Here is a 17,794-nt window from a genome sequence, read left to right as displayed (position 1 = left end):
CTATCTGACAAGATTAGCAACTTGCTCTTTCTCTCTGCTTTCTTTTTGACCTGTTGTGTTTATTCAAACAAAGCTAAAAACCTATATGTTGTTTCAATTGAATTAACGCGCATCCATCCATTTTCTACCACTAATCCTGTTAAGGGTCATGGGGGGGCTGGAGCATATCACAGCAGCCTTCGGGAGTGAGGCAGGGTTCTCCCTGGATGGGTCGCCAGTCCATCACAGGGCCAACACATGTAGACGGCCAACCATTTACACTCAAAGTCACACCTACAGTCAATTTAGAGTATCAATCAGCTTAGTCCCCATTTGCATGTTTCTGGACTGTGGGAGGAAGCCGGAGTACCTGGAGAGAACCCACGCAGGCACAGGGAGAACATGCAAACTCCACACAGAAAAACCCAATGCTCGAGCCAGGGCTCGAACCCTGAACCTTCTTGCTGTGAGGCGACAGTGCTAACCACCACACCACCATGCTGCCCTGAATTAATATTTACACAGCATGGTGGTGTGATTCAAATGTATAGAAGTTGTTGATGGGAAAGATGGACGAGAGGGACACAAACACACATACACTTTGTGAAATCCTGCATGAGTCAAATTTGTCCTTTTCCATGCCTTGACTCATTCCTGATATAAATAAATCCAATTTTCAATATTCAGAAAGCACAGTGTTCATTGGTATTGGTTGTAGCAAAATATCAGTGTGTGACCTGTTTGGTGTGTAGTCGTGCCTGTGTTTGGGCAGCATGGACCCAGTGGGACTTCTGAAGGATCCTGCTCCGCTTCCTCTGTTCAAGTCTGTCCTTGATGCTGACTGGGTGATTGTGCGGATGCTGTTACTACGATGAACAGGAGACTGAAAGGTTGTGACACTGCCATTTCTTTGTGGAGATGGAGTGTTCATGGAGGCCTCCTGGCTCGTGATATCGCTCTCCTGCTGACACAACTTTTTATCCACCGCAGCTTCTGGAGCTTGTATTCTCGCTGTCAAAGGTTAAATGTCACAGGCTCAGAATTCAAAGAAAAATTCTAAAACACACAACAGACCTGAACAATCACTAAAGAGATACTTTACCTGCAGCCATCTGGAAAACTTTCTTCTTGTCCTCAGTGCGTTCCTAAAGGGATTGAAATACTGTTAATCCTCACCTGTAAAATGAGATGTATTTCAACAGTTTTAGTCGACAACTATAGCAGTTGATGCCAATGTCTATGCCCATATTTCTGATCCGATTGATGAGAATTTGGAGACAAAATCAGAAATTTTCCAATGGATTCCAACACATAATGGGGGAACTCACAATGGATTGTGTCTGCTGATAGCACCATGAATAGTGCATCCCCTGCTCATGCTAATGACAAGGTCCAATTCACTAAAGTTATGGCACTTATTATTTTACTCCACAGACATGTCCATAAAGATTTGTTGCTGAGTGAAATTTGCCCATGTGACATAGAATTGCTATAATCTATGTCGCAAATAAATAGTGGGTTTGCACCAAGATAATAGTAGACAACAATGACAGAGATGAGGAATAACTTAATTTTAAGACTGGGAGCTACAACTCCTGATCAACAAGATGCAGATGATTCATGGATGCATAATTAATCCATAACAGATCTGTACTGATATTTTATATATTGGGTTACAATTATATTTACAGCTGTATTGCAACTGCAGACAGCAGGGGAAAAAAAAACAGGAAGTGTGTTAAAATGTGTCTGAAAATAAACACTTTGTGCATCAGTGGATCTTTCACCTTTTGTCTTACACTGCCAATGCTCCAATCCCCATTACTATAGGTGCATTGGAATATATGGTCACAGTACATGAACAGTGGGCAAATGGGTCATGCCAGCTCCTTTTTGCAGGAAGCAGCTGTGAGCAGCACCAAGTTCCTGGGTATGCACATCTCGGAAGGCCTGTCCTGGAGCCTCAACACTGCATCACTGGCCAAAAAAGCCCAACAACACCTGTATTTTCTCTGGAAACTGAGAAGAGTAAGAGCCTTGCCCCCCACCATGCTCACCTTCTATAGAGCCACCATCAAGAACATCCTGACCAGCTGCATCACCGTGTGGTACGGCACCTGCACCATGTCCTCAAGACTCTGCAGCACATCATGAGGGCAGCTGAGAGGATCATTGGTGAGAACTGCAGGTGAACCCACGCACCCATCCCACAGCCTCTTCAGCCTGCTGCCATCAAGGAGGAGACTGCAAAATCTATGGGCCAAAACCAGGAGGCTCAAGGACAGCTTTTTCCACCAGGCGGTCCAGAGGCTCAACTCCCTCCTGGCTCTGACCCCTCCCTCAGGAACTGACATCATGTTGCCGCTCCCCCCCACGGACTCTGCCACCCCCACACATCCCATTCCCTTACACCAACCCTCAGCGAACTCATAGAACTCAAGGTCTCAAGGTCTCAAGGTCTCTGCACATTCCACTATGTGCACGATACTGGACTTCCTCAGTAAATACCATCAGTTCCTTAAATTCTTGAATATTGCATGTCAAATGTTGAATGTTTATTTTACAAAACCCAACTCCCTTTCACATATCTTTGACCTGGACAGTTCCAATGAGGCCCCTCAGATAATACTCCCAGAGTTATGCTTCTTATCCACCTTCTCCTGGAAGGTTGAGGACAAGGTTAGGGCTGCTTGTGTCGATGTTCATGTCCCCCCGGAGTGTTCTGAGGACAAGTTCTTCATCGTCCCATCACTCAGGGCAGAAGTTATACATTGGGGCCACACCAACGAGATAGTTTGCCACCCAGGGATCCTTAGGACCCTACATATGGTACAACAGTGTTTTTGGTGACCCAAGATAAAAGATGACATCACTAACTACGTCAGCGCTTGCTCTGCTTGCGCTACTTTTAAAGCATCCTATCAGAGACCACAGGGGGAGCTCATGCCACTGTAACCCAGGTTACTAGGCTCTATTTGGAAAAGTCCAGATTCCTCAATTTATTAAATAAATAAATACAAAAACATCAAGGTTGATTAAATAAATAAGCCTAAAATGATTTTACATGGAATAAATAAATTAGTTCATGGTTAAAAATATTAAAAAGGTCAATAAATAGGTTAAAAACATTAATAATACACAAATTATTATATCTGTTAAAAAGGGTGTTTTATTTCATGTGAATGTGCCTTTAAAATAAAAAAAAGTGTAGTAAAAGATTCGGGTGACATGCGGAGTTCACTTGATGCAACGTAACAGATCAGACGCGTCAAGGTCAGGGGTCTCCTTCCGCTCTCTCTCTCTCTTCCGGTCTTGAACGAAGTAGCGGCACGCGGACATTTCACTGCAGCTAGAACGAGCTTTTGGTGTAAGAGAGCAAGATTTTGGGAAGACGGATGCTGTTTTAATTCGGCGCGGAGACCGGAGTCCTTTCTTTCTTTTTTCCTGTGGGTCGAGTTGCGGACCGTGCTTTTAGAGGATGCGAGGAACTTGAGAGCTGGACTGCTGATGAGCCGTGTGGGTGACATTTAATCTGAAGAAGTGTGTGTTTAAATACTGCTGAGTTTCTGGCTGGGTCTTTTCTTTTCCATGGTTCAAGATGAAGATTTTCTTCTGCTGGGTTCTTCCCTGCTCTGTCAGGTAGAAGGCAAAGCCCAGTGGTTGTGGCGAGCCACCCAACAAGGACTGCGACCTTTTTATTTATTTTGGGTATAATTTGTGAAACATTGTGACTAAGCTTATCTGTAAATGGACACTGTTTTCTTTTTCTTTTTTTTTTAAACTTTTCTAGCTTTTACCAATATAATTCAATACACAAAAACCTACCTGTTGTCAATTGAATCCTTAACTTGTCACTCATTACAATTTCAAATACCCCTTTCTCCTGTAGCGAATTTAGCCCTCTGATTTACTGGTCCATAGGGTTTTAATGTTAAAGAGTATCGTATCGACGTATCTGTACCACCAGTTATTGCTGAAAACAGTCAAGGCTGAGGTGGGTATCACCACTCCTTGTACCCAAGTGCCCTTGGTCACACATCTCCATAGATTTGTCACTGGACTTCAAACAGAGCAACTCAATCAAGAACATAAAAAAGGACTCCACATCACAGCATCCCAATGCAATGACACCTGGTCTTCTCAACTGGTTTGGATAGAACTAGCACATTATTCATTACCCTCTACATTATCCAGTTTTTCTCCCTTCCATATTGTTCATGGTCACCCACTCTCTTTATCCCTCCAGACCTCGACTGCACTGTTCCCGTCAGGATTTGTTAATGGTTGGCCACTGCAAGAGGACCTGCAGCAATCCACCTACAAGGCTAAGGCAGATAAAGAGGTCATCAGCTCCTAATTATATCCTGGGTCAAAGTTTGGCTCTCAACCAAAAACCTGCAACTCAGGGTGGAATCATGCTAGCTCATCTTCGTCTCCCCAAGTCTATACATGTTCTCCCCACTTTCCAAGTCAGTCATGTCAAGCCCATGCACAACTGCCAGTTTTGCCCTCCAGCCAGGCCCCCTCCACATCCATGGTGCATTGACGGGCTGCTGTTAACTTTCAGGAAGCTCTTGCCTGCCTGTCGTCGTGGCTGGGGATTCCAGTATCTCATTGACTGGGAGGGGTATGGACCAGAGACGTGATCTTGGATCCCCTCACATTTTCTTGTTGACCCCTCACTTACCCGTGATTTTCACACCACACAACCTCAAGCACCTGGGCCTTCAGGAGCCGGTCCCTAAAGGTGGGTACTGTCATGTCTGTGAAGTTTCCATTTATGTCTGCTCATTTCATGTTTTATGTCTTGTCCTTCCTGTTTTATTTTGAAATCACTACCTTTTGTCTCTGTTTCACCTCCTGCACCCTGTTCCACCATCTCATCACACCTGTTTCCCATCATCCCTCAGTACCTCTTGTATTTAATCTTGTGTCTCTCACTGTCTTGTGCCAGTTCATTGTACTTGACAGTCCTCGTCCCAGCATTCCCTCATCGCATTTGTCATAATCACAGTCTATTTGAGTTTGACCTTGCTTGTTTTTTTCAACCTTGCCTTTTTGCCTCTGGACCCTTGGATACCCTTGCCTGCACCCCTGGGCTGACTAACTGTGTAATGAACCCTGACTGGAATAAACTTGCCCTTTTGTCTCAACCTGATCTGTGTATGTGCATTTGTGTCCACCTGTTCTGTGCATGGTGCTCTTGACATCTCCTTTAAACACTGTATGTGTTTTGTGTTTAGTATTTTTGATTTAGTATTACGTCAGCATACCTATGATTAAGCTCCTACTACATATACAAGTCATTAACATTTATAGTACACAGTATAGTGTGTAGGCTACAAGCTGTAACAAGACATCTTGGGTTTTACTTTTCACCCAGTACTAGAAAATGATATAATAATGCAATAGGTAATTGTACAGGAACTTACAGTCTGGAGCTGCATCCTCAACTGGTTGTTGGTAAATTTAAGGGATCTGGCAATGGCCTGCAGATAATATATCAGCATGCTGAAAAACACAGAAAATTCAAAAGACAATGAAAGTTTGACATGTACCATACTAAAAAGTGTGTGTGTGTTCTTGTACTTGATATGTAAGGAACAGTGTACATATTTCACAATGTGATGACAATTTTTGAAAACGAGGACAGTCAAGACTTGGTTTTAGGTTCAGGGTTAAAATTAAGTTATGGTTAGGTTTAGGGTCAGACATTTAATTGTGATGGTTAGGGTGAGGGGCTGGGAATACACTACAGTATGTCAGTGAAGGTCCCCACAAAGATTGCACAAGGGTGTGTGGGTGTGTGTGTGGGGTGGCCTTACAACAACAGCAGCAGCGCTGGTAGCACCACAACAGGGCTAGTGATGTAACTCATCACTTTACTGAACCACAGGGGGAAGTCACTGGCCACTGTCTCTGAAATGATGTCATAAATCTTCTCTTGACCACTGCAAGACACATTTATTACACTTTAACATTGATAAAATATTGACTGGGGTGACAGATTTAACAAGTGTACTTGGTATTTTTTCCTTGCAATCACCTGTAATCTGCAGTGCGATCAAGCACCATCATAACACATACAGTAATTTTGTAAATCTTAAAAGACTGAAGGAAATAACTCCTCTGGCAGGCATGTTTGACAGGCATTACTGATGTGCTGAAAAGGGATAAACAACAGCCATTGTGGTGACTGCCCATCCCCCAGGACCACGTTCAAGTGGTCATCTGTAAAGACTGCACAGCTTCTTACAGCATCACCACTTCCTCATCATTGCTTATGACCGCCACTCAAAGAGGCATGCAGTGGTCACCACTGGATCAGCTATAGCTAGGGTGGTCATGGATTTTCTCGCCTCTCTGTTTTCTCAGTTGGGGATCCTTAACAGCCTCACTATGGATAATAACCTCCCGTGCAACTTGGCCAAGTTTGCAACTTTTGTGGAGGACAGGGGACTTGCCGACATTCATGCTACATTTTGCCAACCAGAGGCAAACAAAGGCGTGGAAAGGTTCAACCGGACACTGAAAAAACAGGATTAAAGCTCACTTAGAAATGGTTTTCCCATGTCATATTCACTGCTGCATGCCCTGTCGCCTGACCACGTGACATCTCCCTGCACAACACGCATATACCCTGCATTTTTGATAATGGGTTTCCAGGTGTATCTTCCTCTGGATCAGCTGTAATTGCCAGCAGAGGTGACACCAGAAGCAACACCTGACTGGAGCAGACAGATCAGGTATCTTTGATATCATATGAAACTTCAAACCTAGAGATGGAGGGCGAAGCCTCCCCTCCTCACAGTACTGGCGTGAGTCTTGATTCACTGCCCAAGCCGTGACCATAGGTTTGTCTCCTTCTGGTCTGCACCATGGCAGATCACTGGCAAGCTCACACCAGCCTCCTTCCACCTAGCTGACAGATCTTGGAGGTATCCAAGCCAGTTGTGAAGAGTGATGGTGCCCTCTTTCATGGACTTCTTTAATGACAGCATCCTATTTATTGAGAGAGAAAATTCTTCTTCCCCTGCCATCAGCACAGCACCGATAACTCCAGAAACCTTAGAGGCAGCTGCAAGACCAGACATACTCCTTGATAGTTTTTCTCCCATTAACCTTCATGAGCTTAGTACAATAATTTCCTCCTCTAAACATATGGTTGAAAACTAAGCTGCTTAAAGACTCACTACCCCTAGTTAGTACCCTATCTCAGATATTATCAATGTATCCCTGTTATGTGGTTATGTCCCGCACTCCTTTAAAGTAGCAGTAATTCAACTCCTTTTCAAAAAACAACTCTGGATCCAGACCAATATTAAATCTTCCTTTTCTCGCCAAAATTCTGGAGAAAGCAGTCGCTAAACAGCTCCATGACTTTCTCCACAGCAACAGCTTATTGGAGGATTTCCAGTCAGGTTTCAGGAGTCATCATAGCACAGAACCAGCACTAGCCAAAGTTAATAACGACCTCTTATTGGCATCAGATGAGGGACTCATCTCTGTGCTGGTCTTATTAGATCTTAATGCAGCTTTTGATACCATTGACCATCATATCCTACAACTGTTACACCCACCCTGGCCGTGCCAGTCAGCTGTCTCAAGGACCCGCTCCCACCCTGACCTCAGTCCTCACTGTGCCTTCATCCTGGACCTCCTCTTTTGTCTCTCCCCACCGTCACTTGTCCTGCGGAACCTCCAGCAGCACCGTCCTCCCTCCACCATTCACCCCCCAGTATTCAAATAAATTGTGTTTCCGAGCTAACCCTGTGTCTGCTTGCTTGGTCCACCCGCCGCCTGTTGCGACAACAACACAGACTGGAACATGTCATTGACATTAAAGGAACAGCACAAAACTGGTTTAGGTCATATTCACTGGGTTGGTCACAGTTTGTACTTGCTAACGATAATTCCACTGCATGGTTAGTCACTTTTGGTGCTCCACAAGGATCCGTGGTTGGACCAGTCCTCTTCACTTTGTATCTGCTTCCACTAGGTCACACAATAAGGAAACACTTGATTAATTTTCACAGTTATGCAAACAACGTGCAGCTGTACGTATGAATGCATCCACATGAAACAAATCAGCTGACTGAACTGGAGACCTGTCTAAAGAACATAAAAACATGGATGAACCATCATTTTCTTTTATTAAACTCTCATAAAACTGAAGTTATTGTGCTGGGCCCAAAACATCTTAGGAACACCCTATCCACTGAGATGGGTACCCTGGATGGCATTACTGGCCCCCAGCACTATCGTAAGGAACCTAAAGATTATCTTTGATCAGGATCTGTCCATTAACTCCCACATTAAGCAAATCTCCAGGACTGTTTCTTTCATTAATATAACATCGACATAGATCAGACACATCCTGTCTCAAAAGGATGCAGTAAGACTAGTCCATGCTTTTGTCACTTCCAGGCTGGATTACAGCAACTCCCTCCTCTTAGGCTGTATCAATAAGTCTCTAAACACTCTTCAACTGGTCCCAAATGCTGCTGCTTGCATGTTGACTAGAACTGGTAGAAGAGACCATGTCTCTCCTGGACTGGCTTCTCTGCATTGACTTCCTGTCAAATTCAGAATAGAACTTAAAATTCTCCTTCTAACATACAAAGTCCTCAACCATCAGGCACCTTCATATTTGACAGAGCTCATAGTCCACTATTATCCAAGTAGAACCCTTTTCTCCCAAGATGCCAGGTTACTTGTGGTCCCAAGAGTTTCTAAAAGTAGAATGGGAGCCAGAGCCAATCAGGCTCCCCTCATATGGAACACTCTCCCAGTTTCGGTCTGGGATGCAGACACCTTCTTTATGTTTAAGAGCAGACTTAAGTCCTTCCTTTTTGATTAAACTTATAGTTGAGTTAGGTCTGGCTTAGACTAGCCCTTACATATGATGCTATAGGCTTAGACTGCTGGGGGATGTCCCGTGGCACACTGGGCTTCTCTCTCCTCCTCTTTTCCTCTCTGTCCTCCTGTATGTGTCATACATAAATCAAACTCATATGTGTTACTAACTCAGCCTCTTTGCCAGAGCCTTCAGGCTCCCCACATCCAAGATACCGGGTGCTGCGGGAGGAGGCTACGGACCTGAAGATATTCAAACTGCCACTCTTAGCATCAGCTGCTCATGTCCCTCTCTGTCCATCAGTCTCTTCCCTTTCTTTCCTTCTTGATCTCTGTCCCTCTCTTTCCCTCTGTATATCTGTGTTTTTCTATTATCCGTCTTTGTCTCTGTCCCACTCTCCTGCTCACTTTGCCCCCAACTGGTCAAAGCAGATGCCCGTTCCGATTGAGCCTGGATCTGCTTGATATTCATGCCTGTTAAAAGGAAGGTTTTCGTCACTGCTGTTGCAGGATGTGCTTGCTGATGGAGAAATGTTGGGTGTAAATTCATTGAAGGAGTGTGGTACTCATCCTACTCTACTTGTTAAGTGTCATGAGACAACTTTTGTTGTGATTTGGCACTATATAAATAAAACTGACTTGATTTGACTGGCTTAGCAAATCCCAGCTGGGCACAGCCTCAGCCAAGGGAGCCTCAGCCAAATGCAGAAGCATGCCTGCCAAGTTAAGCCAAGATTTTGATTTTTCCGGTTATAGTTCATAATATAGCCTGGCTTGGGGCTGAATAATCCACATGGCTATGTGGTTACTGGCAGTATGCTCAGCTAACGTTGTTAGCTTTCTGGAGATTAACTTTCATTGTTCTGGCTGTTACCTGTAGGAAGGGGGAAAATGTTATTTATGCACCAGCCAGGTGCTGTGTGTCTGAGCATGTAATAAACATACTAGTGTAAGTTTCATCACAGTCTGGTTATGAAATGTAACATTAATCTTTACCTGAATGGCCCACAGTGCTGAGAAGGTCTGTATCTCACTATAGCAAAAATGGTGGGCAGCATACACAGAAACAGCATGAAGAGCAGCATAGCCAGATAGAAGTTGTTTGATCTGAAAATGAGACAATATGCATTCAAATGTGTGTAGAAATGTAAGCAAACATCCATCCATCCATTTCCCGTTAAGGGTCACGGGGGGCTGGAGCCTATTCCAGGGGCTTTCGGGGGAGAGGAGGGGTTCACCCTGGACAGGTTGCCAATCCATCGCAGGGCCAACACATATAGACAGACATCCATTCACACTATGGTCAATTTAGAGTATCTAATTAGCCTCGTCCCCATTTGCATGTCTTTGGACTGTGGGAGGAAGCCGGAGTACCAAGAACCCACGCAGGCACAGGGAGAACATGCAAACACATAAAGATTCTGTGCCCGAGCCGGGACTCGAACCTGGAACCTTCTTGCTGTGAGGTGACAATGCTAACCAGTGCACCACCGTGCCGCCCAATGCCTCCATTCATAAATGTGTTTTGAATCTGTACTCTCACAATATCCCCATTCCCACAAAGGTTTTGCAAGATCATGCAATATCATTATCATTATACCATTATGTGCTTTTCCCTGAATGATTTCATGGCTCCTTTTTTCCAAGTCTCCCCGCGAGGTAAAGACTGTTATATGTGTTTGTTTTATTTCGTTAATGGGGCTCAGTGACAAAAAAAATGCTTCTACCTATTACATGATGCATATTTTCTAATAGGGATATCACTCTCCAAGTTGAGTATTACCAAGAGAAGTGGAACTAAAGAAATATTCAAAGCACACACAATCTGGCTGGGATCACTAAAAGGTGTATGAATAACACACCATCCTTAATTAATTTGGTAGGCTTTCCCGACCCATTTTGGACTTTCAGTTGCATATTTATGCATAAGACTCCATTTCAGCTAAACTTATGTATATGCATGCACATAATACAAAACACTCACATTACCTATAATATTTTGACTTCATAATACTCTTACAGTATATCTACATTCACTCACACATAATTTCCCCTTCTCTTTAACAAAATATTTTTTTCCCAATGATTTGTATCTAAGGACAGCACGGTGATGCAGTTGTTAGCACTATCGCCTCATCGCAGAAAGGTTCTGGGTTCAAGCCCCGGCTCGAGCCCTCTGGCATATTTTCACAGCAAGCAAATTCAGGGTTCGAGCCCTGGGGCACGAGATCTTTCTGTGTGGAGTTTGCATGTTCTCCCTGTGCCTGCGTGGGTTCTCTCCGGGGACTCTAGCTACCTCCCACAGTCCAAAGACATGCAAATTGGGACGAGGCTAATTGGATACTCTAAATTGACCATAGGTGTGGATGTGAGTGTGAATGGTTGTTTGTCTCTATATGTTGGCCCTGCGATGGACTGGTGACCTGTCCAGGGTGAACCCCGCCTCAAGCCTGAAGGCTGCTGGGATAGACTCTAGCCCTCCCGTGACCCTTAACAGGATAAACGGTAGAAAATGGATGGATGGAGGGATCATTATTTAGGGGGTAGAGTGGGCATCTAGCAACCGAAGGGTCGCTGGTTCGATCCTTTCTTCCCCTTACTTCCCCCAGTGACCATGTTGAAGTATCCTTGAGCAAGATACTGAAACCCTAATTGCTCCTGCTGGCCCAGTGACGGACTGGCGACCCATCCAAGCTGTACCTTGCCTCCCGCCCAATATCGGCTGGGATAGGCTCCTGCATCCCCGCACGACCCTGATCGGAGAAGTGGTATAGAAAATAGATGGATGGATGGATCATTTTTTACATGATTCCCACTGCATTCTCTGAAAATAAGATTATTTCACTCATTTTGATGGACTGATGACCTGTCCAGGATGTACTCCGCCTCTAGCCTCAAAGCAGCTGGGATATGCTCCAGGCTCCCTGCAACCCTTAACAGGATAAGCAGTAGAAAATGGATTGATGGATGGATGCTTCGAATAGTTCTGTCTTGTAACAATACTTCAGTTTCATACACAAAGATCTGATCCAGTAATGAATTCATATCAATTAAAACATTGAAATTTCATGAATAAGACATATTTTGGGGTTAAAATAGTTGTAATAGGTATACTTCAAAGCACAATCACTAACAGAATCTGGTCGACGAAAGTCTCCCAGCATTGGTCCTGCTGAGAGCGAGTGTTCTTCTCAAACAGAGCTGTGTGGTTGGAGACAGTCTATATGTGTCTATCTGTATGTGTTGGCCCTGCAATGGACAGGCCACCCGTCCAGGGTGTACCCCGCCTCAAGCCTAAAGGCTGCTGGGATAGGCTCCAGCCCTCCCACGACCCTTAACAGGAAAAGCTGTAGAAAACGGATTGATAGATGGATGGATTTGTTTCTGAAGTTTCCATGATAATTTCTCATCATCTTTATATTTTATGATTGCTCAATGCCTGAAGACTGTTTTTTTATATCTTTTATCCTGCATGCCCTATTGTGTTTACTCTAATCCTTTTATATATTTAGGTAAGAGACCTCATTTCCGCCCTTTGTGATTTCTTGTCTCTACCTGCACATTTTTTTGACCCATCTATTGTCTGCAATTTGTAATGTGTGCAAAATAAAGAAATAAAACCAAAGAAATATAGTCCATTTACAAACTTGAGACATTTGCAACCAAAATAAAAATATGACAAATATGATTGTTTCAAAAGTCGCCAGTTTACTCTCAGTTTATGTTTCGTCAGCAGCTTTTTCAAATATAGACAATGTCCATTTTTCTGACCTTGCATTTGGGCTAATGTGTTACATCTATTTTGCACTCTGCATGAACTGTTTACAAGGAGAAAACCGAGGCCCACTAAAACATGATTGGTCAAAGCTACTCAAATGAAAAACAGAGACCAGAAGCTGCCCTTTCCCAACATTTTCACCCTTGCCTACAGATTCTATTTATATGCAGAATCTATTTGGATGGATTAATGTGACCATAAATATAAGAATAAGTCACAGGACATTACACAGACATTACCCCGCCTATGAGTTAATAATCAATGATGTAATGTCCCAAAGTAAAGGGAGAAGGTCATTGTCTGGAGAATTTACCAAAGACCAACCTGCAGTGTAGATGACATTTCTATTATGCAGCAGATATTTTCAGGGTTAAAAACAGAACACACATAAATCCCTTAAAATTCAAATTGGTTAAAGATTAGCCACTTGATTGGACTGGAAAAAAAAAGAAATCGATTCAAATCTATTACAAATTTCAGCCTGTCCTCAGGCAAATTTCTCAAAATTTCTAAGTTTTTACTACAAGCATGTTCACAAAAAACAAATCCCACATACAAGCACAAAAACATGTGGGTGAATATCAGACCTGGATGCTCGGAAAACTTGCTGATGGGGAACATTGCAGGTTAGGACAGCCCAGCTCCTCAGATACATCAGACCAATCAGCTTCAACACATTAAATGCAGGAAGACAAGGAGAGAAAAAAGCTCCCATCCTACAGGAGAGAGAAAAGCCAAATACACATAGACACAACCTCTGGGTCAGAGTCAACATAAAAGACATTCATAATTTTCATTGCTGCGTGGAGACATCTCTGAAATGAGCTGAGGAAACAAAGTGGACTTGGCCACAGAGGTGTAATGGAGATATTACAGAAGGCCACAGCTCTTTAAACAGGGTCATGGAGACTGGTTGGTCAGCCCCGGCAGGACTATTATTTTTGAAATAGATCCTCTACTACAGAGGTTCCCAAAATGGGGGTCAGGACCCCTGAGGGGTTGTGAGACACAGATAGGATATGATTTCCACGAATCTAATAAAATCTTAAATTTGTGAGAGATTTCTTACAGAGGCTACCATCCTAAGCCATAATTGTTGCAAAAGATAAAACACTTTTGATTTGGAAGAATTTACATATGAGTGTGTGCATGCAACCTTTGTATTCTTCAAGCACCTGAGAAGGTAGCACAGACACTGAGTCTCTGGCTCCTCTATTATGTTTGTGAAGAATTTCAATATTTTCATTCTAATAGTTTTTTTTTTAATACTCACCAGATCATTCCTTGGTTATAAATCAGGTGCAAGACATTCTCGGCTATTTTGAATTCTCCATATTCAGGCTGAGAAGACAGAAAAAGCATTATTGTGTTACTTAGGTTACTTACTATATCTTAATTTTGTTTATTTCTGAACATACTGATGAAAAATATATTCCTCCTGGGTGTTTATCGATTAATTTGAAAGCTATAATTTGTGTTAATAAATCTTTAGCACTGTTGATTCTTTGGAGAACTGAGGCAGATTAAGTTATTGAGAGTTATTGATTTAGAGTTGGAGTCTGTGAATATTTACCTCCTCTTTGTCCTCTTCCTTCAAACTTCTTTCTCACTGGTACTAGAGCTTCCCTTGATCTACAACAATGGTCCCCAAACTTTTTTCTGTGAGGGCCACATAACTTTTCCCTTCTCTGATGGGGGGCCGGGGTCAGTTTGTAACAGAAAAGTTTTGACGATTGCAGGGGTGTCTAAACATGAAAATGCATTGTTTTCCAGAAAGCCAAACAACCAAATAACCATGTCTGGGTTCTTAAAAGAAAAAAGTGAGGAAATAAATAATAACACTACCAAATAACCCTCTCTGGGTTTGGGTCTAGAATTTTTATTTTCTGGGGGTTGCCAGATAGGGGCACAGACTGCAGAAGGGTGGAACAGAATGTCACGTTCTACTGTATGTGTGTATGCAATAGTTACTGACTGTGTGTTCACACCAAACGCGAATGCGAATTTCGCGTCATGTTATTCGTGCAAATTTGACCGGCGGACCATTTTAGTGTCCATTTGTGTCTTTCGCGCGAATACGCAAATTTGCTCACTTGCCCAGGTAGCAACTATTTCTGGCAACATTTCTTTCCGCCATTTCATCATGGATATTCAAAGAACTGTTACGGTGTACCTGCTGTGGAAGGCAGAAATACGTCCGAAAACTAAATCGTTGTTTCTGGTTTCACAACACCATCTAGAGGTGAGCACACCGAGCGGTGAAATTCACCGAGCTTTAGATCAGATCAGATTATTTCACTCTTAGTGACCATTTTGTCTTTGCCTTTTCGTACAGCTGTAAGACTGTTCACAGGCTGTTCATTCAGTTTCTGGATGCAAATCACAACTTTTTTCTACAACAGACTCTTTATCTACCAGTATGCATCTGTGGGACATCTGAAACCATCTGGTGAGTCAGTGGGCCTTATTTTAAGCATGGTGCAAACTGGTGCTCAGTCAAGTGCAAGCCTCATTGCTGGTTGCAAGCCAGCAAAAAAAAATTTCAGCCCAGCAACCACACCTTTTAACTAGCAGATGAGCTTGGGCTCTGCATGTGCAGGCAAGTGGTTAAATATGTTAATGAGGGGTATTTTGGCACAAGCATGGCATATTGCTATTTTGGGACAATGAAAACCATATGTGACAGTGACAAAGAAGAGGCTGGTCTTTGACAAGTTGATGCCCAAATTGCAGCACAGCTCCATTGATGACCTAAAACATGAAAATACTGTGGCTTCTTGCTGCCCAAATATTTATTTATTTATAATTCGCATGAATAACGCAACTCGAAATTCACATTCGTGTTCACACCAAACGCGAATGCGAATTTCACGTCGCATTATTTGCACGAATTTGACCGCCCGATCATTTTAGTGTCCATTTGTGTCATTCGTGCAAATACCTTAATTCGCTCACTTGCCCGAGTAGCGACTATTTCACTATTTCTGGCAACGTTTCTTTCCGCCATTTCACCATGGATATACAAAGAACTGCTGCGTTGTACCAGCTGTGGAAGGCCGAAATACGTCGTAAACCTCAATGCCGTCGGATCTGGATTCACAACACCATATAGAGGCGAGCACAGCTCAGTGAATTTCACCGTGCTCCTCCAGGGGCTGCATCTGGATAACTGCCGCTTCCTGCTAACTAGGATCGGTGAAAGAATTTCACGAATGGACACCAACTTATTCAACTGGTTCTTGTAATTTTGACACATAGTGTCATCTAGCACCGGGTTCCCACACACAGCCACAATCAACTTGTCCTCCATCTTGTGGCACAGTCAGCAGTAATGTTGGGACAACCCCAGCGCTGACTGGCTTTCGTGACCGAGTTTAATGCGAATTTTTCGCCAAAGTTAAATATTTCCAACTTGTGTGAATGATGCGAATTTTTTGCGTTGCGAAATTCGCATCATTCGCGCCGCCCGACTGAAAATTCGCGTCATTTGCGCGTCTGCATAGACTTTGTATCGAAACTGTTTGCGTGAAAGTGTGAATTCGCGTTTGGTGTGAACACACAGTGATAGGGTGTGACATCAATTAAACCAAACACTGATGAATAGTTAGATATCTCTTGACTGTCTTTGGACCATGCACTGTTTGCTTCCTCACTGCGTGGTCTCTAAATACCAAAAGAAGGCTGAACATGGCCTAAATGCATGGCGCATAAATAGATCCCTTAAATTGGGTGTCATCCTACCCCTGGGAATATCAGTGAACTCCATAAACCAATAATCAGATTAAGTTTACATGAAGAAAACCGCTTTACAAAATACCCATTGTGGTTACTTATTATTTAAGGGAGAACATTCCCTAGCTTCAATAACGGTTGCTGATATTCTGGTTAGAAAAAAGTTAAAAGTGACTGCATTTTGGGGTGGCACGGTGGTGCAGTGGTTAGCACTGTCGCCTCACAGCAAGAAGGTTCCAGATTCGAGTCCTGGCTTGGGCACAGGATCTTTCTGTGTGCAGTTTGCATGTTCTCCCTGTTCTCTCTGGGTACTCTGGCTTCCTCCCACAGTCAAAAGACATGCAAGTGGGAACTAGGCTAATTGGATACTCGAAACTGACTGTAGGCGTGGCTGTGAGTGTGAATGGTTGTCTGTCTGTATACTGTATGTTGGCCCTGCAATGGATTAGCGACCAGGGTGAACCCCTCTTACCCAAAAGCCGCTGGGACAGGCTTTAGCCCCCCCGCAACCCTTAACAGGATAAGCGGAAGAAAATGGACGGATGGATAGACTGCATTTGTTTCATATGATTATTTTCACATACCTATCTTACTTTAAAATTTTGTACAATCAATAAATGTAATATTCACAATTCCAACAACCTCAAAAAATGTAAGACACTAGATACATCTGGATAAACATGTCTATATACTGCAACTCTTCATTTATTAAAAACCCACAAAAACATTCAAAAGGATTTACGTAAAGTTTCAAACAAGTCCAGGGACAGTGTGTATGACTTACAAACTTGCTCTCTAAATCCCAGCAGCAGCAGTCACTAAGGTAACGAACCACCAAACCTCTGATGAAGTCAATCAGCAGGATGCTGGCCACTGTGAAGATCATGTCAATGATGGAAAGCTTCAGCATCTCCTGGAAGCACACGCGCACACACACACACACACACACACACACACACACACACACACACATCTATTGATTTATGGTGTAAATTTGCACACAGTTATATAAGTTATTACTACACAAAAGCTAGAAAATGGACATCTGAGATTCCCACAGAGAAAGAAAGTAACGCTTTTTTTTATCACGCTGTGGCTACATACTGCTAAAGATAGCTATGTCAGCATGTCTTCAGCAAACATCCAGCATCCAGCAATAATCAGTGATCAGTATATATCACTACACAGAAGCTTGTGTAGGGTGGACCATGGCAACAAATGAGAGTTGGATGGAAAAAGTGGTCGGAAATAAACAAAAGAGCAAATGGATGGATACAAAAGACTGGCAGAAAGACAGAAAAGATATACAGACAGGAAAATAAGTGGCAATAAAACCCTGTTCAGAGATTAAGATGCATCTGTGTGTGTATCTTAAGTGACCTCTTCTGAATTGATCTCCCTTCCCTGGTCTATTAAAGTGGGGGGTATCTCAGTTGTCTGTTCTTTTTT

General features: G+C 43.1%; 1 protein-coding gene across 3 annotated transcripts in view; it reads right to left on the bottom strand.

Moving 5' to 3' along the window:
• Positions 1–17,794, bottom strand: part of tmc3 (transmembrane channel like 3) — a 76,269-nt gene that overhangs the window by 8,432 nt on the left and 50,043 nt on the right. For 2 of the 3 annotated variants that reach the window (XM_086195683.1, XM_086195680.1), the window contains 8 exons: positions 17,130–17,258; positions 13,887–13,954; positions 13,201–13,329; positions 9,832–9,942; positions 5,805–5,930; positions 5,412–5,490; positions 1,082–1,124; positions 717–990 (listed from right to left, as the gene is read on the bottom strand). In XM_086195683.1, coding sequence (XP_086051809.1) covers positions 717–990; positions 1,082–1,124; positions 5,412–5,490; positions 5,805–5,930; positions 9,832–9,942; positions 13,201–13,329; positions 13,887–13,954; positions 17,130–17,258 — 959 coding nt within the window. The remainder of the gene's footprint in view (positions 1–716; positions 991–1,081; positions 1,125–5,411; positions 5,491–5,804; positions 5,931–9,831; positions 9,943–13,200; positions 13,330–13,886; positions 13,955–17,129; positions 17,259–17,794) is intronic. The other variant, XM_086195681.1, reaches the window with a different exon arrangement.

Source organism: Aulostomus chinensis, chromosome 23 (assembly GCF_037954235.1).
Source record: "Aulostomus chinensis isolate RoL2024-O1b breed Wild chromosome 23, RoL_Achi_v1.0, whole genome shotgun sequence".
NCBI lineage: Eukaryota > Metazoa > Chordata > Actinopteri > Syngnathiformes > Aulostomidae > Aulostomus > Aulostomus chinensis.
Note: the sequence above shows the minus strand (reverse complement) of the source record. Positions and strands in the feature narration are given on the sequence as shown.